This window comes from Mustela nigripes, chromosome X (genome assembly GCF_022355385.1).
Source record: "Mustela nigripes isolate SB6536 chromosome X, MUSNIG.SB6536, whole genome shotgun sequence".
Classification (NCBI taxonomy): Eukaryota; Metazoa; Chordata; class Mammalia; order Carnivora; family Mustelidae; genus Mustela; species Mustela nigripes.
The window spans coordinates 20,754,548-20,778,408 of record NC_081575.1 but is presented as its reverse complement, the minus strand read 5'-3'; the positions used below and the strand labels follow the sequence as shown (position 1 = coordinate 20,778,408).

General features: G+C 35.9%; 1 protein-coding gene across 1 annotated transcript in view; it reads right to left on the bottom strand.

Moving 5' to 3' along the window:
• The window catches only part of SMARCA1 (SWI/SNF related, matrix associated, actin dependent regulator of chromatin, subfamily a, member 1), a 77,839-nt gene that overhangs the window by 8,356 nt on the left and 45,622 nt on the right, over positions 1 to 23,861 (bottom strand). Inside the window, exons 19-23 of the mRNA XM_059385175.1 lie at positions 23,661 to 23,774; positions 13,279 to 13,401; positions 10,838 to 10,970; positions 7,857 to 7,975; positions 7,532 to 7,744 (exon numbers count right to left, since the gene is read on the bottom strand). Of these exons, the coding sequence (XP_059241158.1) occupies positions 7,532 to 7,744; positions 7,857 to 7,975; positions 10,838 to 10,970; positions 13,279 to 13,401; positions 23,661 to 23,774 (702 nt within the window). The remainder of the gene's footprint in view (positions 1 to 7,531; positions 7,745 to 7,856; positions 7,976 to 10,837; positions 10,971 to 13,278; positions 13,402 to 23,660; positions 23,775 to 23,861) is intronic.

The following is a 23,861-nucleotide window of genomic DNA, read 5'->3' as shown; positions in this document are numbered from 1 at the left end:
CCTAGACACTAAGCCTACCTAAGTCTGAATGACAGAAGGTCTGTGCCTGTTATATAGTTCAAAGTCAAAAGCAGGTGAATGAACAAGGGCATTAAATAAATAAATAAATAAATAAATTGCCCTCCACATTCGTGCCTCTAAATTTGTAGGTAGTTCTATAAAGTCAGAATTTTCTTCTACACTTCTTAGTAAAACATAATGGGTGTTTTTCTCCTTTGCTCTTTTATTAACTCCCTTAGCTTTACTTTAAGAATCAATACCTTCAACTGTACATTCTGTGGTATATTTTCCAGGTTGTCACTTTTGAACCTCTATCATACTTTAAGAAAAAGCAACAGCACTCTATATTAGAATCTTAGGGCCCAAGCATACTGGCAGTTAAATGGGAGTTAATAGCCCAGTAAATATATTCTATATTTCTCTAACAAGTATCAACGTTATGATACTTTTAGTTAACTGATGCCATTTACACATCATTATTTATAAAATGTTATTGTCATCTCTTCACAAGAAAACACATAAGTAAAAATACATAAAACGGACTCCCATTAGTGCATTTATCATATTTCAGACTGTTAGAACAGTTCAGTTTTCAATCCCATACTACAGTTGCTAATAAAAACACGTATTTATAACAGGCTATTAAAGCTTATGAAATAGGGGCGCCTGGGTGGCTCAGTTGGTTAAGCGGCTGCCTTCAGCTCAGGTCATGATCCCAGCGTCCTGGGATCGAGTCCCACATCAGGCTCCTTGCTCAGCAGGGAGCCTGCTTCTCCCTCTGACTCTGCCTTCCACTCTGTCTGCCTGTGCTTGCTCTCTCTCTCTGACAAATAAAAAAAAAAATAGCTTATGAAATAATAAAGCCTTCAGGGATGACAGCCAAACAAAAACAATCATTAGGAAAAGGTAGATGAAAAGAAGAGAACTTAAACCCATTGCTAGATTTCTTTACTTTCTATCTAAATCTGATCCAACTATAGGAGTTTATGAGATAGAAGTCAACTGAAGCACAAAAGTTCCGTGCTCGTTTATTCACTAAATGTCTACTTTGTGCAAGGTGTCCTGCTGGTCCCTTTAGATATAACTTAATTTCACTTGAAGGTTAAGAGAGCAGCAGTTACAAAAAAAAAAAAAAGACTCTGGGGCAGATGGTGAATATATTAGCCAAGGGAAGGGAAAAAATTGGAGGAACAGAGGAAAGACAGAGATACAAATTTGGATATTATCAGCTTATGTGGTAACTGAGGTAGACATATGCCCATTTCCATAGAACACTATTTCTAAAATGTTAATCTGATCATTGTCACTGCCCTAGTAAAGCCTTTCAGTGACTCCCTCCATTTCCTCTAGACTAATAACGGAACAGCAGCCAAGGCCCTTCATAATGTGGCAGCCCACTATTTCCTCATCGCCCAAGACTTCCCTCCTCACACCCTACCATACTAACCTACCCGCAATTTCTGAATATGCTGTGCTTGCTTATACCCTTGCATATGATATTTCCACAACCTGGAATGTAGTCCCATGGCCAACTCCTAGTTTTTCAAGACTCAGATCCAAGAAGGACCTCTTCTGGGAAGCAGTTCCTCTAACCTAACCCTCAAGGCAAAGGTAAACACTACCTCTCCTATACATGCCTCTGTATAGAACCTTTTCTAAAATTAAGGCTCAAAAGGAACATTTTATTCTTTTAGATGCACGAGGAACACTACCCCATGAGCATAAATATATTTTGTTTTTCATATTTTAATACTATAGTCAAGAATAACCCATCAATATATTTTACAGTTTACCAATTTTACCAATAGTGTATTAAATCATATTTTCATATTTCATTGTAATGCTCTAAGATACCAACATTGGGTATTAACACACAATTAAGTACTAATATATAAAATAAAATGTCAGGGGCACCTGGGTGGCTCAGTGGGTTAAAGCCTCTGCTTTCGGCTCAGGTCATGATCTCAGGGTCCTGGGATCAAGCCCCGCATCGGGCTCTCTGCTCAGCAGGGAGCCTGCTTCCTCCTCTCTCTCATTGCCTGCCTCTCTGCCTACTTGTGATCTCTATCTGTCAAATAAATAAATAAATAAAATCTTTAAAAAAAAAAATAAATAAAATAAAATAAAATAAAATGTCACAAGCAGCATTATGTATGAAATTTCCTGGACTATGTTGCATAAGCACAAAAGTGTTATTGTTGCTACAGAACAAGTTGGAAATTTTTGAATTTGACTTTCATTTTTCTAAAGTATCTATTTAAAAAATCCTCTGTAATGGGACAGATAATTTATAAAATATCATGTCCCAAACTAATAACCTAATTAATATTTGCTATAGATAAATCCATAAAAAGGAAGCAAGCTAATAAAAAGCTATAGCAATATTTTCTAAAAAGTATTTTTTTTCTCCTACAGTTCTAATGAGGAATGTCATTGTCTTAATTTTAAATAAGGAACACTTTGATTAATAATAGAGTTGTGATTTGAAAACAAACAGTAATAAGGTAGAATTTTATTACAGTGTATATGACCGTGTACAATTCTTTCTCTGAGATGCTATCAGAAAAATTCATTTAACTACCTAAGACAGGGTAACTGTAAACAATTCATTACTAATACTTTGATTCAACTCCAAGGTACATGGCTACAGGCAAATGAGCACACAGCTTCTTGAGGTGGCTGAGAGGAGAAAGAAAAAACTCTTCAGAGGCTAAAAGGCAAGAATGTTTTTGGACTAAAATTAAAAGTCAAAGCAACCCTGCAAAGGATGCAATAAATGGCTATATCAAGAAATGTTCGGGGCGCCTGGGTGGCTCAGTGGGTTAAGCCGCTGCCTTCGGCTCAGGTCATGATCTCAGGGTCCTGGGATCGAGTCCCACATGGGGCTTTCTGCTCAGCAGGGAGCCTGCTTCCCGCTCTCTCTCTCTCTGCCAGTCTCTCTACCTACCTGTGATCTCTCTCTGTCAAATAAATAAATAAAATCTTTAAAAAAAAAAAAAAGAAATGTTCTTCATCTCAAAGAGTTAAAATTCTGCCTTTTCTCCTATAAGTCCTTAAAAGCACCTAAGGAGGTCTAAGGAATTAAACATTGGGTATCTTCCACATGCCCTTTCCAGTAAACTTGAATAACGTGCTAGATCTTTTGAATCTCTCGGATTCTTTTCACATCTCCCAGTCACATTAAGTCTGTTACTAAATGAATGGAGTTAATACCCTGAAACTCACTCCCTAAAAGGAATGGCAAAAAAATTAATGAGCTAATGTTAGTAAACAGATTGGCAAGTATTACATAAAGGATACTACATAAACACAGAGTATTATTATTCCTAATAGTCACTTAGTAAAGTCCTTTTAATTCTGATCTTTGAAAGTCCTAAGATTAAGACCCCATTATAAGACATCTTTCTTAGCAAGAAAATGGTAAGGCGATTCACATGCTCTGAGCTTAAAAATCTAAATTGATCATATCCTTCCTACTTGTTTATGCAAGCTCAATAGCGACTGATTACTTACTTAAAGACCACACAAGTCCTCAGAGAAAAAAATCACAATCTTTTTAGCACATAGAAATAGAACTAAAACTCATTTTCTCTTTTGTATAGCCAGCATTTTTAAATGGAGAAGAGCCTCAAAGAAATCTTCGTACTTTAGCTGAAGGCTTTCAAAGTGAGACATATTTAGAAGAGGAGGTTCATGCCTTTAAGCACTGTAAGACTGTTAGTTAAGTCAGAAGCCACATATTCAGTACTCTGAAATGGCTGAATAAAATATAACTATCAACGTTCTCACTTTTTTCCAAAGTATTTCACACTATTTATTGGCATCTCTGGGAAAAAGAGTCACCTTTAAGAAAACTATGTTTTTTAAAGACAGCTCCTTTAGTAAAGCTAAGTTTAAAGTTTACTCAGTAAGATTTTAATTTGAACACAGTGACACTCACATAATGTATCAAATTACAACCTTTGTAGTTCTAAGATAGGATTTTTCAATCAAACAAATTAACTTTGGAAAATACAACTGCCTTCTTCAAGAGGAAGTTCCTCTTCCTAGACTGTGCATGTGATTCACTATAAAGGAGCAATTATTTAAAATAAGAGGGCAGGGGTGCCTGGGTGGCTCAGTCATTAAGCATCTGCCTTGGGCTCAGGTCACAATCCCAGGGTCCTGGGATTGAGCCCCACATCAAGCCCCGCATCGGGCTCCCTACTCGGCAGGAGGCCTGCTGCTTCCTCTCCCACTCCCGCTCCTTGTGTTCCCTCTCTAGCTGTGTATCTCTTTGTCAAATAAACAAGTAAAATCTTTAAAAAATAAAATAAAATAACAGGGCAAAGGGATCATCTAGAATTATTAATAATCCATTCCTTTAATTCCTTAATGACTGATAATGCCATGAAATATTCCAAAAAGACAGTCTAACTATATGCATGTTCTAAAATATATTACCTATACTCTAAATCCAGAAATATAAACATAAATTATCCACTAAACAGGAGGGAAATAAAAACAATATGACAGAAAAGTTAACTAACAAAAAGCTTTGGATTAAAATATTTAAATATGAAATAAACCATAATATGTTCTTACAGATTCTTTAGAAATCATAAATTCCACCTCACGGAAGGACAAAGGTATCTTCGTTATTAACAGACAAAATAAAGGTTTCACTGTGTAATCACATAATTAGTTAATATCTGCTCTTTGGAAAATATACATTGGAGATTTAAATCTCTTGGTAAAGAAAGAAGTAAATGCTTTGTAGAAGACAGAGGGAAATAAGAATCTTTACAAAGGAGTTCAGAGACATCTAGTGGTTGATAATAATATACCAGGGTTTTTTCTTAGAAAATAAAATAAAGTTATGTGGTTCTATAGCCATGTTCTTATTACAAATAATGTAAGGTTTTTCTTGCACTTTTGAATCTGTTCCATCTTCTGCTTTAGTTTAATGATTCTAGAAACTGGAAACAGCATTAAACTCTCAACCTTTTAAAAAATGAGTAAGATATCATTGAAAAAATACTCAAAATTCAGCAAATGTTCTATCACATAAAAGGGCACTTACGAACTGAAACATGATTCATTGACAAATGCAGGTAGGCATTTGTCTTTTACAAGCTGTTGATGCTGCTCTACATGAGATCATTACACACATAAAACTCCAAATGGCTAAAATTTTTAAATTCATGGCTTTTCAAAGGAGTTCTCTGCTAAACATGGTCATAAATGCACTGTGCTAGAAGATACCTTAAAAGGCCAACTAGCTCACTGCCAAAGTCTTCAGTCAAAAGAGAATCTCATTTTCAAAAATAATAGAAAAGCTATTTACATTGTTCCTCAATAATCTATTGCAATCATCTAAAGTACCCTGTTAAACAACTCTTTCCTCTCTCAAACATCAGCTTTTCATGCTACAGATTATTTTTTATTTTTAATTCGATCTTCCTATTATATCTTATTAACATATATACCTCTTCATATTCTTTGGTGTAAGCATAGCACTTTATTATTTTTTTTAAAGATTCCATTTATTTATTTGACAGACAGAGATCACAAGTAGGCAGAGAGGCAGGCAGAGAGAGAGAGAGAGGGAAGCAGGCTTCCTGCGGAGCAGAGAGCCCGATGCGGGGCTCGATCCCAGGACCCTGAGATCATCACCCGAGCCGAAGGCAGCAGCCCAAACCACTGAGCCACCCAGGTGCCCCAAGCATAGCACTTTAAATTTTGTACCATGCAGTGGCTAACTGAACTAACTAAAAAAATAAATATTCTTCTACACATTCAAAATAAATAAATAAATAAATAAATTTATCCCTATTAAATGTCATGTTGTGAGACGTAACCTGTCCATCATTCCAATTTCTCTAGCTCCTTCTGAATCCTGGCTTAATCCAAAGTATTTACTAGCTCTCCAGCATTATGCATTCCATAAACATTCTAATAATCCAAGACCACTCTAAATTTATGTTCAAGTTTTAAGAAATATTTGATCTTATAAAGTATCTACCCAAATTAGTGTCTTCAATATAGCAACTCAGATTTTTCTTTTCCTTTTATTCAGCTTGAACTGAAAATATAAAATGAATCAAATAAAGTATTAATCACTGTTTCACACCCCTATTCACACTTTAGGCCAAGAAAACACTTATGATAAACACCAACTACCTAAAAATGTCCATTGTTCAGGGGCACCTGGGTGGCTCAGTCAGTTAAGCGGCCAACTCTTGATTTCAGCTCAGGTCACGATCTCAGGGTTGTGAGATCAAGTCCCACATTGGGCTCCAGCACTGGACATAGAGCCTGCTTAAGATTCTCTCTCCCTCTCCCTCTGTCTTGTTCTCCCCCCATTTCTCTCTCTACCTCTCTAAAATAAAATGTCCATTGTTTAAATTGTTTGTTTCTGGTTCTTTTAATTTTTAGGCTATATAAATCTATTTTGTCTTAATTACCTCAGCTGACAAAAGACTGACAATCCTAACATTAAAAATGTGTTGCACTTAAAAAAGTGTTCAGTATCAATTTGAACACTGTCAAGCAGCAGTAGAATTTAACAGGAACAGAATTCATGTTAGAAAGTAATGAAATAAATTGCACAAAGCTAAAATATCTCTTCTACTTAATTATTCTCTCTTGTATCATATTCTTTTAAAGATTCAACTTGAGCAAAAATTCCTTCTCATTAAAAACAAATCCTTAGGTCATTCATACCACCTCAAGTATCATCTGCCTAATTACAAAGGGGGAAGGTACCTTTAAAGCTCTGGTGGTCATCAGATTAACCAAGTGATCAAACTTAGCATTACCAAGAGCGGACAACCTATGTCAACGAGCCTCCTGATGTGATGTGGTAAGTACACATCACTTATGTACATTCTTGCCCCAAATGCTTAACCTAAATTTAACAATAAGCAAATGAGTTAATGTGGGACATTCTACAACACAATAAGCCCAGGCACCTTAAAAAAGCCACTGTCATAAAAAACAAAAAGAAAAAGAAAAAGTTGTAGATTGAAAGAGACTGAAGAGAATCAACAACTAAATGCAGTATGTGAACTTTGCGTGGATCATCAATTTAAAAAAAAGAGTTGAAAGACGCCTTGGGAACACCTGGACAATTTTGTACGGGGAATGTATACTACATGACATTACTGAATCAATGTTAACATTGTCAGGTAGGATAAAGCTATTATGGTTATGTAAGAAAAGGTCCTTATTTTTAGCAGATAAATGCTGAAGTATTTAGAGATGAACACTCATGATGTCTGCAACTTACCAAATGGCTCAGAAATCTAGATTTATAGATTTATGAATACCAGATACAGGTATGTATTTCTGAATATAGATATATTTCTGTATTTCTGAATGTAAAATACAGATTCTATATGTATATATAGATTCTATGCATGTATGTTAAGTACGTATCTGGGCAGAGGACAAAATGTTAACAATTAGAGAATCTAAATGAAGAATATACAATATTTGAGATTTTTCAAGATAAAAAGTTGAAGGAAATAAGTAAGAAAAGAATACATACCATGGCAGTTCTAGACTTGATAAACCAGTCAAATCTAAACTGAGGAGCATTCCGTACACACTGTCTTAATTCTTCATATACATTTTCCCTATCAAAGCCCATTTTGTGTAACATACAAATCAAGAATCTATCTTCTTCCTCAGTATAGTTCTTTCCTTTGCTGGTTCCATACTGAATACGCAACTGATGAAATGGAGCCTTGTATCTTGCAATCTGTAAATTTAAACAAAATAGTGATTTTAGTTAAATGTGCAATAACTCAAAGCTAATCATCCTGTCAATTAAAATAGTCTAATAATAATTTGAAAATTATGAAACATAGTACTTTGGCATCCAGGGCTTTCTTGATACTGATCCTTCGTTGAATTCTTGCTTCTCCACGTTCAATCTGAGCCATAATTTTTTCAATGTCTTGTAATTCATTGCAACGTTCCCAAAAGACAGCTGAAAAACAGAATTATTACTTTTCAGTAACTTTACTACCATCTTAAGCAAATGAATCCAAGGAGCTATAAAACAAAGAATTAAGATCCCTAATAATTCTTTAAGATAACAAAGAATTAATAAAAAATAAAGAATAATTCATGTATTTCTTTTCAAGAAATATGGAATTTTTAGTTATCAACACCAAATGACTAGAATTTCAAGATACTACAGACACTAATTTAAGCTATGTGTTCATTCAAACATGATACAGAAAGGACCAAACATATAAAAAGAAGAGACAGTGACCATATAAACTTAAAGAACATAGCTTCCCAGCATGCAAAACCAAAAATGAAAACCACTGGGGTGCCTGGGTGGCTCAGTGGGTTAAAGCTTCTGCCTTCGGCTCAGGTCATGATCCCAGGGTCCTGGAATCGAGCCCCGCATCAGGCTCTCTGCTCTGCAGGGAGCCTGCTTCCTCCTCTCTCTCTGCCTGCCTCTCTGCCTACTTATGATCTCTGCCTATCAAATAAAAAACAAAATCTTTAAAAAAAATGAAACCCATTATCAACAGATTACTCAAACTTCCTAAGAAACAGCAATTTATACCAAAACTTGCTTTACTTTTGGAACCACTCACTATACTTATAATATTTCCAATGACCTGTATCTTGTTTTCTAAACTTACTTAAAATAGCCTTTTCTCTTAAAGACAAAAAACAAAAAACCCAACAAAGTCACCCAAATTTTATGTATGATTCAAATAATTTGGCTGTATTATGTCACATGTTATGACTTCAGTGAAAGATTTTTTAATACCATACTCTACCTTCTCAAACTTTTCGTTTTTAGAGCCTATCATAAAAGGAATGTTAGAGCTCTCTGACTTTTATTTATTTTTGTGGGGGTGGGGCTTCAACAACAAACATTTATTTTTCACAGTTATAGAAGCTGGGATGTTCCAAGATCAAGGTGCTGGCAGATGCCAAGTCCAGTGAGAGCCCACACTCTAGTTCATAGATGACCGTATTCCCAATGTGTCCTCACATGGTGGAAAAGGAAAGAGCGCTCTTTGGGGTCTTTTATAAGGGCACTAATTCCATTCATAAGGGCTCTACTTTTATGACCTATCCCAAAGCCCCCATCTCCTAATACCATCACGCTGAGGGTTATGATCTCAACATAGAAATTTGAGGGGGAAACATCCAGCCAAGAGCACAGAATTCGTACCGTAGTGGGCCATTTTCTTCTTTGCACTGGACATTAACCACCCATCTCAGCATCACATGAGGAACTGGCACTTTCTGACTTTCATAAGCACCTCTGTTCATTTTTCATTCTACTTATTCACTCATCATATAAATGCCTGCTATGTATGATATACCCACAAACAGCCAATTGTATTTTCTTTTATTACAACAAGCTACATGAAGTCATTCTAATCTCCCTACTCTCTAACATGACCCTATTTAAGCTGTCCTGAGGTAGTCATGCCACCAGAACATCTGACATGGTATTTTTTTAATCACTTGTTTTCTTACAATTTCATACACATTGATGCTATTTTAAAGAAAATTCTATTTCAGAAAAATCTCTCTGCACAAAATCTTAGACTCTTTTCATTCTATTCTTGCTACTAGAATTTCTCTCTCTCATCTATTTTTGCCCTCTCTAAGACCCCAAATGCCCTAAACTATATGGTAAAGCTTAAGAGTAATAGTAATGTTATGCTGGAATCAAGGAAAAGGTAGTTCTTAAATTTGATGTTATATGAAATAAAAACTCAATATAATCAGCCTCAAAATTCCCTGGTAATCACCAGAAACCCTTTCAGATTTCTAAAATAAAAAGCATCTTTTCTCAAAGAACCTGGATTTCTTCAAGCACTAACACTCTAGATAAATTAAAAGCTGTTCCTAACTTGTGTCAATTGTCAGTGTAATTATTAGTACTATAACGTTTCCTCCCTGCTATTTACCACTAAAAAAACACAGAATTTCAGTTGTTAAGCTAAATAGACTTTGAGAGGTTAACACTGAAATCTAAACCTTTGTATTATTGCTTCAATAAGAAAAAATGCTCTAGACTCTAAACAGTTCATATTCAGACTAAATGTGAAAGTTCAACCTATTTGGAAGTTAGAAACTTGCTATCCTATATATAGGAAACTTGCTAGAGATAATTACCTATCTTTAATAAGATTTGTTTCAGAAGCCTGAGGTTGGATGTGCTGTGACATGGGAATTAGTATTAACTCCATATGCTTCAAGACCAAAGACACAGCTGAGTAAGAAAGAGAGATGATTCTAGAGCCAATCAAAAGATTTATTCAACCAGGCTTTTTAGATCTATTCCAGCTTGCCCCAAGTTAATGGAATGCACATGACCTGCCTGGAGTTGACTGGAACCCTGAGGGTGTATGAAGATATAAAATGGCCTGAGAGGAATTTTCTACTTCAAGGATGACCTAGAAAGACACTAAGCCAATCCTTTGAACCTAAAGTCTCAGATCTGAATTGCCCAGAAGACCAAATTCCAGAGATGGGAAAGTGGGAACTAAATTTTTCAACGCTCATTCAATAGCTACCTTTGTTTCATTAGGGCTTTACTTATCTCTATTAGCTAACTACTGATGATAATAGCAGTCCATTTAGATAATTTTTTAGATGATTTCTAAATATCTAATTCTAATCAATAATTAGATAATTTAGATAATTAGATAATTTCCATTTTTGTGGAAATACAATTATATTTTATATTTTCACTTACACTTTATTTGTAAAAAGTTTAGAAAATCTCTGAACAATGATACAATTAAATTGACACTAAAGAAATGAATAAGGTTACAGTTAAATACTATTTTTAAGGTCATATACAAACCTGAATATTCCATGACCTCCTCAGGGGATTTGCCCTCCACCTCTCGAGCTATATTATCAATGTCATCTCTTCCGTACTTTTCATTAGCTTTAATAAACTGGTTAAAATCTCGCTTAGTCCAGTTTGTGAATCCCTGTGAACAGAAATTAAGCATTATCAATACAACTTAAATTAGGAAACCCATTTATTGTTTTACTTTCTATACAATGATACATTAAAAATAGTTTAAAAGCCTTAAAGTGCCCCTCCTTACAAAATCCCAGGTTTTTTTAGAAAGAGAAGTTGAGTGCTATAAAAATAACTGCTTTTCTATCATGAAGAGAATGCACTTCTCTCCAAGTATTATGAACGGATTTATAGTTCCAAGATATTGTGCAGTTTTTAATTCCGTATTTTATAGATGCCTACATTAAAATACAAATGCAATGATACAAAAATGCTAATACAAATAATAAAACCCTGATATTCTAGTACTTAAGCTGTTTTTTTCAAAGATCTGTTCCCCATGTAAATTACGAAAGGAATGTGATCGCATTAGATCAAAAAACACAGAGGAAAAAATAAGAATGCAGAAAAAAATGTGAAGCTCTTCTTCACATCATTCCAAACTACAGGTGACTTGAAGAACATGTGTCTGAATCGTGTAGGCCCACTTATAGATGGGTTTTTCAATAAATACTGTGCAGTGCTGTAATGTATCTTCTCTTTCTTATGATCTTCTTAATACCATTTTCTCTTCTCTACCTTACTTTATTGTAAGAATACAGTATGCAATACATGTAACATAAAAAATATGTTAATCAACTGTTTATGCTATCGGTAAGGCTTCCAGACAACAGTAGGATGTTATTTAAGTCAAAAGTTACAGGAAATTTTTCAGCTACATAGGGGGTCAACACCCTAACTCCCATGTTGTCTAGGATCAACTGTACTGTGAATAAATCATTTCTATTCAAAATTGTATTCATAAATAGAATTTCTATAAACAGAATATTATTGATCCCACTCACTTTCTTTATTAAAAGACAGAACAGTTTAACCAATCATGTCCTAAATCTCTTTGGTATTATTAGTATGTCTGTGAAGTCATAAAACCAAGAATTTTTTTCCATTCCTTATATCCAAACCCATAACAATGTGATATCCCTCCCTGGCTGTCCAAGACTCTATCTCAAGCCTTTAGCTGATGAAGATTTCAGATGACCCCACATTTTGTATCTTTGCCATGGTATTTTTAAAAGATTAATTGTTTAAGTCACCAGAGAAAGTGTTTAAAGGTGAATTCAACTACTAGGAGGGGCAAAAAAATTGATTTTACTTCTAATTACAAACTAGAGCAATTTCTCAGTTGATACTGTATATTCACAATATAGTATACATTCACCATATACTGCAAGCCAAGTAGCATTCTAAGACCATAACTTTATTTTTATGTTCAGGAAATAAATCGTGAAAATAAAACATGAATATTTAAATGTTTTATTTTATTCTGCAGTAAGTCCTAATGGCCAACTGCAATTACATTTGCAAACTAAACTTTACAACTTCCAGGCATTTGGCTCAAAAACTTATGAATATAATTTGTAAAAATTCATTCAGTAAAATTACACATCATAACAAAGAAGAAACCTATATAATAAATAAGATATAAATACAAAAACTACCTCTCAATAATTAATGTGGCAACTTTCCTAGCACTGTGCCTTGCATATTGTTCAAAAGAATTTGTTGAATAAATAAATCTTGCTGGCATCTTTCTACACTAAGGTGGTTTCATACAGTATACATGTTTGTTTATTATCTTGCAGAAGTTTTTTAAGCTATAATTTTTTAATCTCCTATGGATTATTCATCTTCTATAGATTATTTGTATATTGTTTCTACACTCATAAGACTTATTAAAGCCACAATGACCAGAAAGCATTATTATTTTGCTCAAATGAAAACGTTCCATATTTAGTAACTATTAGCTTTTAATTATACAATAATCACCTTACAAAGTTTCAGAACTCTCTCACTGTTACATTAAAGCTCTTTCCAAGACAAGATAAAAGACATTTTGAAAATTAAATAAAAGATTAGTAGAGTATAATTTCAGAGGACAGTTTACAATCAATAAAATAAATGTAAACTTTCAAGAATATTCTAGTACTTATTGCTTATCAGGAGTCTTACATGGTTAACATAATTGATAAAATGTATGACTTCATAGAAATAACTGACACTTATATTTTGCATTTATGTATTTCCTAGCATTTCCAAATGGGTGTATTCTATAAACAGGATAAAAAATAGGAATAGCTAATGTAAATGTATGTTTACAAAATAGCCCTGTGTGTTGTTGATGTGTCTAATCAGCCCATACAATAAAAGGTAAATGTGTTCTGTATTTTTTTTCTACCAGTTAATTAGAAACACTTCAGTCACTTAAAATATTTTACTTGGGTAAGAAGTTTTTCTTTTTCTTCAGTCTCTTCTGGTGTAAGAGGTTCAGCTGCATCAATCTTTTTTTGCTCCTCTCTTTGAGCCACAGCTGGATTTGGAATATCGGGATTCCTTGGGACCTATAAATCAAGAGATGAATTATAATTAAACTGTTGAGAAAAATTAATTAACAGTGTATATTTATATATCAATCTTAGAGTTATTTCAACAGTAAACAATATAAAGTCATACCAGAATGACATATAATCTTCTCCACATCTAAGTACAATTATATTACCAAGATAAAAACCATTCTTAACGTGCTGCATGGTATTTTAGGGTTAAACCCCTTGCTAATTGCCACATTATATTCTAGATTTAATTATAACTGTGGGGACACCTGGGTGGCTCAGTTGGTTAAGCGGCTGCCTTCGGCACAGGCCATGATCCCAGCGTCCTGGGATCGAGTCCCATACCGGGCACCTTGCTTGGCGGGGAGCCTGCTTCTCCCTCTGCCTCCACCTGCCACTCTTCCTGCCTGTGCTCTTTCTCACTGACAAATAAATAAATAAAATATTTTTTTAAAAGTAATTATAACTGTGGAACAAAATACATCATTGTAATATTGTAATATAGGGTAGTAACAATAATGGCATTATGCCAACACCAACATTATATAATAAAATCTCAAGCCCAGAACAAACAAAAAGTTTTGCGGTATAAAAAGAGCCCATATTCACCTGGCAATACAGACCAGGAGAGAGCAGTGCAATGCACCTGAAGTATGTATTGAATGCTCTCATCAGGTCAAAATGCAAAAAGAAAGAAGTGCTTTTACTGCTTGCCAGGGAATGGAAAGGGAGAGCATCTTCACATAAAATGTAAAGACTGGAAGAAGTGAGAAGATAATGAAGAACCAAAAAAAAAAAAGAGAGAGAGAGAGAGAGAGAATATATATATAAAAGGGAAAGGGTAGCAGAGCACACAAACAGTTATGATGGAACCAGCAATCAAGAGAAAAAGCTACAGTAGCAGTGACCAACAGAAACTCTAGTGTTTTAGATACAGAACTACAAATACACTGCCAACTGAGAAGAGAGCTCAAGTCCAAAAGACTGAGGACAGAAACTCAGCTCTCCAAATAGGTAAGCAATAAGCCATTCACCTGTATCCCAAAGCTGTGGCCCCTATGTTCCATGTGGCACAGTGAACACAGACAACCATTACAGCTCAGCAATACGGAACAGCATTCATTGTAGGCAGGGACAAACTAAGTCACTCAGGCCAAAGCCTCACATCATTTCTATGTGCACCTGCAGTAACAATGTAGCACCCTTGATTTAAGATAGCAGGTACAGGGGCACCTGGGTGGCTTAGTGGGTTAAGCCTCTCTGCCTTCAGCTCGGGTCATGATCAGGGTCCTGGGATCGAGCCCTGCATCGGGCTCTCTGATCGGCAGGGAGCTTGTTTCCCCCTCTCTCTCTGCCTGCCTCTCTGACTACTTGTGATCTCTCTCTGCCAAATAAATAAATAAAACCCTTTAAAAAAAAGATAGCCGGTACATAACATGTGTGGTATATTTTATAGGATTCCATTAAACATGAAAAGGATTGACATTAGCCTTCCACTGTTTGATATGTACACCTACCACAAACACCTCATTCCCTAGAGTTATCAGATAGTCATGGTTTTACTACAATGTAGTTATGTTTCAGAGTACACTTCCCTAATTGATATACATTTTCAGAGAGTTTGAAACTATAGCATGGCAACTTGAAAAAAAAATTTTTAAGATTTTATTTATCTGTCAGAGAAAGAAAAGAGCAAGTGAGCCCAAGAGGGAGAACAGCAGGCAGAGGGAGAAGTAGGCTCCCCAAGGAGCAGGGAGCCCGATGTGGGACTCGATCCCCAGACCTTGGGACCATGACCTGAGCCGAAGGCAGCCGCTTAACCAAGTGAGCCACTCAGACATCCCGAAAAAAATATTTTTTAAAACGACTGCATCCAGTAGCTTTTTAAATATAAACCCCTGGGTTTATATTAATATAAATATATAAATAAATATAAATATAAAATAAATATAAATAAATATAAACTAACTAGGTTTAAAAGAATTACTGAAAGAACACGTTCATTTGCAATCATAAGTACCACACAAATTAATAAGTACTGATTAAATGTCTATTGTGTCCATAGCACTATGACAGGTATTCACTGGAATATAAAAGCAGTAGACATGATCCTTACCTACAGGAAGCTCACAACCTAGTTGTGGAATTTTGAAATCTAAGGGCTTGGGGAAATGTAGAAGACGGAAACAACATTCTAGGTTGGAACAGTATGAGCAAAAATGGTGAAAGCAAAGCCAAGAAGGACCATACAGGGTTTATATTGAAAAGGAGTAGAAACAAGACCAGGTTGAGATAGATTTACAGGGGCTTTTGAAATTATACAGCAGTGGGGGCTTCTCGGTGGCTCAGTCGGTTAAACATCTGACTTTTGATCTCAGTTCAGGTCTTGCTCTCAGTGTTGTGAATTCAAGCCCTACACTGCGCCCCATGCCGGGCACGGAGCCTACTTTTAAAAAAAAAAAGCTATACAGTAGACAGCAGCAACCACTAGAGATTTTTCAGTAAAAGACTAAAGTGCCAAAACATAGTGTTTTCACTTGTAAGCTCTGTGCTGGATGGACTGAAGCAAGGAAGCAACTAGAGGTAAGAGAACCAGCTGAATGGTCACAATCTAGAAATGAGGTATGACCACCTGGCCTAGGATGGTAACAAATGGAAATGGAAAAGAAAGTATAAATTAAAAATGAAATGCAGGCTAGTGATAAGCATAATTAAAAATAACTTTTATCTGGGGCACTTGGGTGGCTCAGTGGGTTAAGCCTCTGCCTTCGGCTCAGGTCGTGATCCCGGGGTCCTGGGATCGAGCGCCGCATTGGGCTCCCTGCTCAGCAGGGAGCCTGCTTCCTCCTCTCTCTCTGTCTGCCTCTCTGCCTACTTGTGATCTCTCTCTCTCTGTCAAATAAAATCTTTAAAAAAATAATAACTTTTATCTTTTATATTTATTTTCTTGGGTAACTTTTTCAATAACTAAATTTAATTTTTAAATTAGACACCAGCAATTCCATTCCTGTATATCTATAAAAAGACCTTTGCAAAAATGTTCACAGCAGCTTTACTTATAATAGCCAAAAACCATAAAACAGCCCAGATGTCCACCGACATGAGAATGGATAAGGAAACTGTATAGCCTTACAATGGAATCGTACTCAGCAATAAAAGGAATGAGCCACTGATAATGGGACATGAATGCATCTCAAAAAACATTATGTTAAGGGGAAGATACCTTGCACATAATGTATGATTCCATGTGAAATTCTAGGGAAGAAACTAATCTCTGAAGGAAAATATCAGAACAGTGGTTGTATCTGGGGAGTGAGTCTAGATATTGACTGGGAAGAGGCAATTTCTGGGGTGACAGAAACGTTCGAAATCTTTCTAGAGGTTCCAGTTATGTCAGCATATACATTTGTAAAAATACATCGAATGAAACACTTAAAAGTTTATACATTTCATTATATGCAAATTTTACCTTAAGAAAAGAATCAAATAAATATTGAACTCTGGCTAATGATAGGCACATTGAAGTGTTTCTGGGTGAAATATACTTATGTCTGCAACTCTGAAATGCATTTTAAAAAGTTGGACAGGAGTGCCTAAGTGGCTCATTCAGTTGGGTGTCTGCCTTCAGCTCAGGTCATAATCCTGGAGTCCTGAGATCCAATCCTGCATAGGGTTTCACTGCTCAGCGGGGTCTGTTTCTCCCTCTGACCCTCTCCCCTCTCATACTTTCTCTCTCACTCACTCTCTCTCAAATAAACAAATAAAATCTTTTTTAAAAAAGTTGGATATCCATTCGCTAGAGGCTGGACGAATGGACAAATAGATGACAAAGCAAATACAGTAAGATGTTTATTGGAAAATATATGTGGTGTGTATAGAGATTTCACTATACAACTATTTCAATATTCTTGCATGTTAACAATCTTTTTCATAACAAAATGTTTGGAAAAAATTATAGGCATAGCTTTAAAAATTTAACAGACCCTTGCTGGTATGTGAAATAACTTTGGCTTCAAACGTTAACTGAAGAAAAACCTCTTTAATTTTAAGGTATTTCTCTATCAAATAGCTTCAAATACTTCATGTCCAATAAACCATATTTTAACAAAGCATTTCATTAACACTGAACTTTATGCCAGAAAACATAAATGGACCTAGAAACATACCCACATAAAATAAACTGTTTACTCCTATGTACATATCCCCAATACTAAAAATTGTCCCTTGAACTTTAATAAAAGCAAAATCATATTATATTATATTATACCATTAGTTTTTAGGCTCCATGGCAGACTACTACTTTCACATCCACTGCTCATATTTTTAATACAACAAAACTTTAGAATGACTTCATCAATGTTATGTTAACTATTTTATTTTTTTTAATTTTTTAACATTTTTTTATTTGTGTGTGTGTGTGTTCCACAGTTCATTGTTTATGCACCTCACCCAGTGCCCCATGCAATACATGCCTTCCTTAATACCCACCACCAGGATATGCCAACTACTTTAATTCAAATACATAACTGGTAAAATTTCTAAAACTAGAAATGAATCAAAATCCCTATATTCCTGTACCTCCTCCCACAAGAAAAAAAACCTCTTAATATTCATCATTTTTAAAAGCTGTTCATTTTTTATTTCATGAGGTTGTTGTCGGCATTAAACTTCCTGGAGTGATTTCAAAGTGCTATGTAAGAATTAAGTAGACAGGGATGCCAGGGTGGCTCAGTGGGTTAAAGCCTCTGCCTTCGGCTCAGGTCATGATCTCACGGTCTTGGGATCGAGCCCCGCATCGGGCTCTCTGCTCAGCAGGGAGCCTGCTTCCTCCTCTCTCTCTCTCCCTGCCTCTCTGCCTACTTGTGATCTCTCTCTGTCAAATAAATAAATAAAATCTTTTATTTAAAAAATCAAGTAGACAAATTATAGACTAACAATACTAATGAGATACCTAAAAGCTATCTCAAGCAACACTTAATACAGCCACAATTTAATCAGTTACCTTTCAAAAGGAAACAACTCAATGATTACTTGGATTTCTAGTCAGACACTAAGGAATTTGCAATTAAGAGCTATGTTCTATGGAAAAGTGAGAAGAAAATTCTGGTCTTGGCTAGAACAAGTTTTAGCAAACATTTCATAGAAACATGGAAAAATGAATTAAATGTGGCAGCACACAAACTGAAATCCACACACTATACTGTTCTACCACGGCAAAAAGGTGGCTCACAATGGCACATTACCCAAACTCACAAAGATTATGAAACTTCCTCCATTTGTCAAATGTTTCTATCTGTCCCTAAAGAATTTTTTATGAAGAAAAATGTTAGAATGTTTTACAGCTTTCTTCACTTCAAATATGGCAAAAGCCTTTCACTCCAGGTCTTAGATTTGTCAAGGGACTTCTATCTAGATCCTCTGGATTTTTAAATTCTACACTTGAAATTTCAGTTAAGTCCTCCTCTTCCAACAGAAGATTTCAGGGAACACAATGATTAAATACATTAACTCCTTTAAGTTGCAAGAGCAATAAAACTGCTAAATGTGTCTAACTTGCAACAAGGTCAAAGCTTAGACAGCAAGGAGAATTGACACATAATGCACTGCTACCCACCAAGTGGTTAGGGCAAAACAAATAATACTTCTCAGCCTCAAATAAAACAAAACTCCTTATTTCCAGATATTATCATGAGCAATAGAGTTGTGACCTTGCTATGTTAGATATCAGGGAGGGAAAACAAAATAGAAAATAAAAATGCAAATAAGCAAGATCTGGAGAAAAATGCTCTTTACCAAGTGCTTCAAAAGTACGAAGCCCAGGGTGCTTGGGTAGCTCAGTAGGTTAATCATGTGCCTTTGACTCAGGTTATGACCTCAATGTCCTAGGACTGAGCCCCTGGTCAGGCTCCCTGCTCAGCTGGGAGTCTACTTCTTCCTCTACCTCTGTCCCTCCCCCACAACTCGTGTGTGTGTGTGCACGCGCACGTGCACGCTCTCTCTCTCTCTTTCTCTGTCTCAAATAAATGAAAATAAAATCTATTTTTTAAAAAAAAGTACTGAGGGCACCTGGGTGGCTCAGTGGGTTAAGCCTTCCGCTCTGCCTTCCGCTCAGGTCGTGATCTCAGGGTCCTGGGATCAAGTCCCGCATCAGGCTCTCTGCTTGGCAGGGAGCCTGCTTCCTCCTCTCTCTCTCTGCCTGCCTCTCTGCCTACTTGTGATCTCGCTCTGTCAAATAAATAAATAAAATCTTTTTTTAATTAATTAATTAGTTAATTAAAATTTAAATTTAAAAAAGTACTGAGCCCCTTGCTGTCCCACCCAAAATCACTACAGAGTAAGGCTATGGGGACTCAAAATTGACAGAACAGTACCATACACCATAATACCCCCAGCTCTAAGACTACACCTCTCTCCCTTGAGCTAGCAATCCTTTAAGCAGAGGGTGGAAAGGAGTCCCTTTCTGAGAACCTAACTATGCATAGAGAATACCAGGTAACTGCACTGTAACAATTCTGTTCAATTGAGAATAAACTATTGCTCCATTCACACTGTGGTTCTGGTGAGTTTTCTGGAGCTATAGTGGGAAAAAAAAAACACATTAGGTATCTTCGAGAAGATATGTATCAGAGTTACCAATATCACAACATCCCTGAAAAAAAAAAAGCAGATTTTGCAGATGACTAGCATGCCATGCTCATCCGTCTCTACTGTGAATTCAAACACAACACCTACCTAATTAAAGCACCCACCTTAGCTCAGATCTGCATCCGCTGGTAAAGAATGGAAGAGACAAGGTTCAAAAAGAGCCAACATCCAGAATGTACTCTTAATTTGTCTCATAAATCCTCAGCTAAATACGCATATATATGAGCACAAGGCAAGTCTTCAGATGATACAGAGACAACTCAAAATGAGGATAAAGAGAGCACAGGGCTAGTAGAGTGGAAGGGGCTGGATTTTCCTTCCACCACCCCCACCAAACCACTATACTCCAAGCCACCACCATCTTCTCTCATCTTTTCACACTTTAACAGCCTCCTAGCTGGTTTTCCTGTATAAACTCATCATTCTCTGTACTGCAGCCAGAGTGATCTTTTAAAAATGTAAATCTGATCCTCTTCTACCATTTAAAAGTTGTTTGACCCAGGGAAAATTACTCGACCTCTATGTGCCTCAGTTTCGCCATCTATAGAACAGGGATGTAGTTTCCGGGCTGTTATGAGGATAATGAGCTAATCTTCTGAAAGAACTCAGAACAGAAAGCAACACAAGTAAGGACGAAATAAGTATCTGCTATTAGTATTTTACCACCCACCCATCCATCTGCCTTAAAAAATACCATAGTGGTTTTCCTCTGCTCTAGAGCTAAAGTTCAACCTAATTAATGTGACCTACAATGAATGTTCAGCACTTCAGATGGTCTGACTACTCAGTCACCAACTTCATCTCACCCCTCTCCCTCCTTACCAACACTGGGCTGCCTTCAGTTTCCAAAGGGGCCGTTGTCCTTCCTAATACAACCTATGGTCTCCCTGCCCGAGCTCTTCTCTCCCACACTTCCCTTGATTAATTCCTGTGTGTCTCTCTGATCTCAGTGCAATAACACTTCCTTAGGGACCATCACCCTGATCTCCCAATCCACATTAGATACACACTGTCATGCTCCCTCATAGCACCCTCTGTAGGCACAGAAAACAAATAATGTCATTACTCTGTGGCGTCAGCTTAATATCTGTCTCCTCCATTAGAGCACAAAATCCGTGCACTGAGAGACCTCGTCTTTCTTCTTCACTACTTTATCACCAATGCATGGCCCAGGACCTGACAGAGGAGTATTCAACAAGTATGGCTTAAGTGAAAAGCAGCCCTTGTTTCACTCATACACCCTTTTCCTGTCATGTATCTCTGGGAGGTGAGGAAGAGAAAAGAGTCAGGTGCCATCGCATCGATTCCATGTGGTCTTCCCTCTCCTCATTCATCCCTGTTCTCCCTTCTTCCACCTGCCTCCTTCTTGTCATCTTTTGCAGTTGTCCCTTCATTCCTCCCCCTTCTGAGGTTTCTCTCTCTTCCATCTCCTTCCAGTTGGCCACCACTCAACTGTGATTATGAGACCTCACCCCTAACCACAAACTGCCTGTAATGAAAGGAACTACTTGAATTAAAACCAGAGCTGTGGCCAGGATGTGGTGAGCGCTGTACTATGGCAGGGAACAGAATCTCCGAATCTCCAAAGAAGGAGCATAAACAGTCATATTGGCAGAGAGGACTTTTTTTATTGCTGATATTTGACTACTACTTGGCTCACCTCCCAAACAACAAGTCACACCACTATAAACACAGTCCTTATTTAGGGCTGCAAAAAGCAGCAGGGCTATGTCACATGCAGAAATAGCACAGAATGTCTGAGTGGAAAGAGCGTAACATTTGAACACTGAGAAACTGGAGTGGAGACCAGCACCCCTGTTAGCTATATGACCTTGAACGAGTACCTCTCTGAACTTCAGTCTCCTCACCTCTTATATGGAGGTGATAATAACACCTATCACAGGGCTGTTAGAAATCAATGATGTATGTAATAAAGCATTTCATAAATCATAAAATGCTCTACACAGATATTTGGTACTAACTGGGCTTAACATTTCAATTTTTCTAAGTCTCACTAATAGCAATCTACAAAAGTAACAAAACAATGATCTAAACCTAAAATCTATATAACTTTTAGTGGGATAATACATATTTATTTACCTCATGAAATATTACTACTTTATTAACTTTTACTGTTTTCATTTTTATTTTGGATCTACAATTTCCTGTTTCTTCTGGTATATCACCATTTTCACTTTCTTTGAAAGTGATTTAATTCCTGGTCTGAATGTTCAACCATGGTACTTTTATTCTTTGACAACTTCCAAAGACAGACTTCATCCAGTCATGTTGGTTAAATACATTCAAAGGTAATTGTATATCCCTAAGAGATTATAACTAACTTATATTCACTTTCTTATTCCTATTTATGTGTATATTGAAATTTGGTACATAAATAGCAAGCAACCCTTTTTTGTTCCATTTCAAAGAGTAATGCTCTCACTCTGGACAAATAGTACAAACACTCTAGAGATCCACTCTAGTTCCAAAATACAAATGAATTAAGTACCTGATACACATGAAGCTTTTCTCGGCACATTACAGCTACTAATCAAAATAATTGGGCTTTGTTCCACTTGTGATAAAGGTTCACAAAATAAATTTTAAAACACAGCTTCCAATTCATAAAATAGAAAACTTCATAAAATTACTATAGTATTAATATTTTTATAATTTTGCTTTTACTGCTGAATTTTACACCTTTGGTTATCCCTTTCCATTCACTGGAAAGTCAATTTCAGCATATAGAAATACCAGGTATGCTTAATCTCTCAGTATGATACCTTTAGGGTGCCAAACATTCCCCTCACTAAAAACAGGTTCCTACCTATCTATATAAATAAGAATCTTCATTTCCAAAAGATCATTTTAAAATGATAGAACTCATTATCACACTTATCATGAACACCTAAGTGGCAACAATCAAATATAACTACCAATAGGGCTTTCATCAACCCAAGAACAATAAATACAAAAGTACTATTCCTTGGTCATTTTAAGGAAAAGGATTAAAAACTTCCTGTCATCTATCATATATTCACTTCTAATTAAACATATGCCTATTGTTCTTTCTACACATTCTTTCATTACTCAAATATTTAGCATTATTACAATAATATATGTTATTATCATTTTTGAAATATTGGATAATTCTCCATTAATCCCATTCTGTGATGCTCCTACTGGTGATTTAGTAGTTTAATGCTTGACTCCTAATTAAACCTCCTCTTTAATTTATTTTAAGATTTTTTTATTTATTTATTGGACAGAGAGAGAGAGATCACGAATAGACAGAGCAGCAGGCAGAGAGAGCAGGGGAAGAAGGCTCCCCAATGAGCAGGGAGCTTCATGCAGGGTTCCATCCCAGGACCGAGATCACAACTTGAGCAGAAGGCAGAGGCTTAACCCAATGAGCCACCCAGGCGCCCCTCCTCTTTAGCTTTAGAAACATCACTATTTTGATTTACTTTTATGTTCTCTTACATTAAAATAGAATGCTTTCTAGTCTGGTTTATAGATTATATTAGCTTAAAAGATTATATTATACTAATCTAAAAAAATTTTTTAAATAAATTAAATAAATAAATAAAATTAAATAAATAAATAAAAACTTGAAAAATTACCTTATAGCCTATTGTCTTCCTATAATAAAGAATTTCCTTTTCCAGGAGCTCAAATAAACGTGGTGGGAAAAACTGAAAATCCTGGACATTTGGCTGCTTTGGAGGTCTTGGAGCCTATGGGAGAAAAATGCATTACATACATTTTTGTTTTCAATACATAAAGTGAACATACTTCTTTTCCTATTTCTTTTATATATAGAA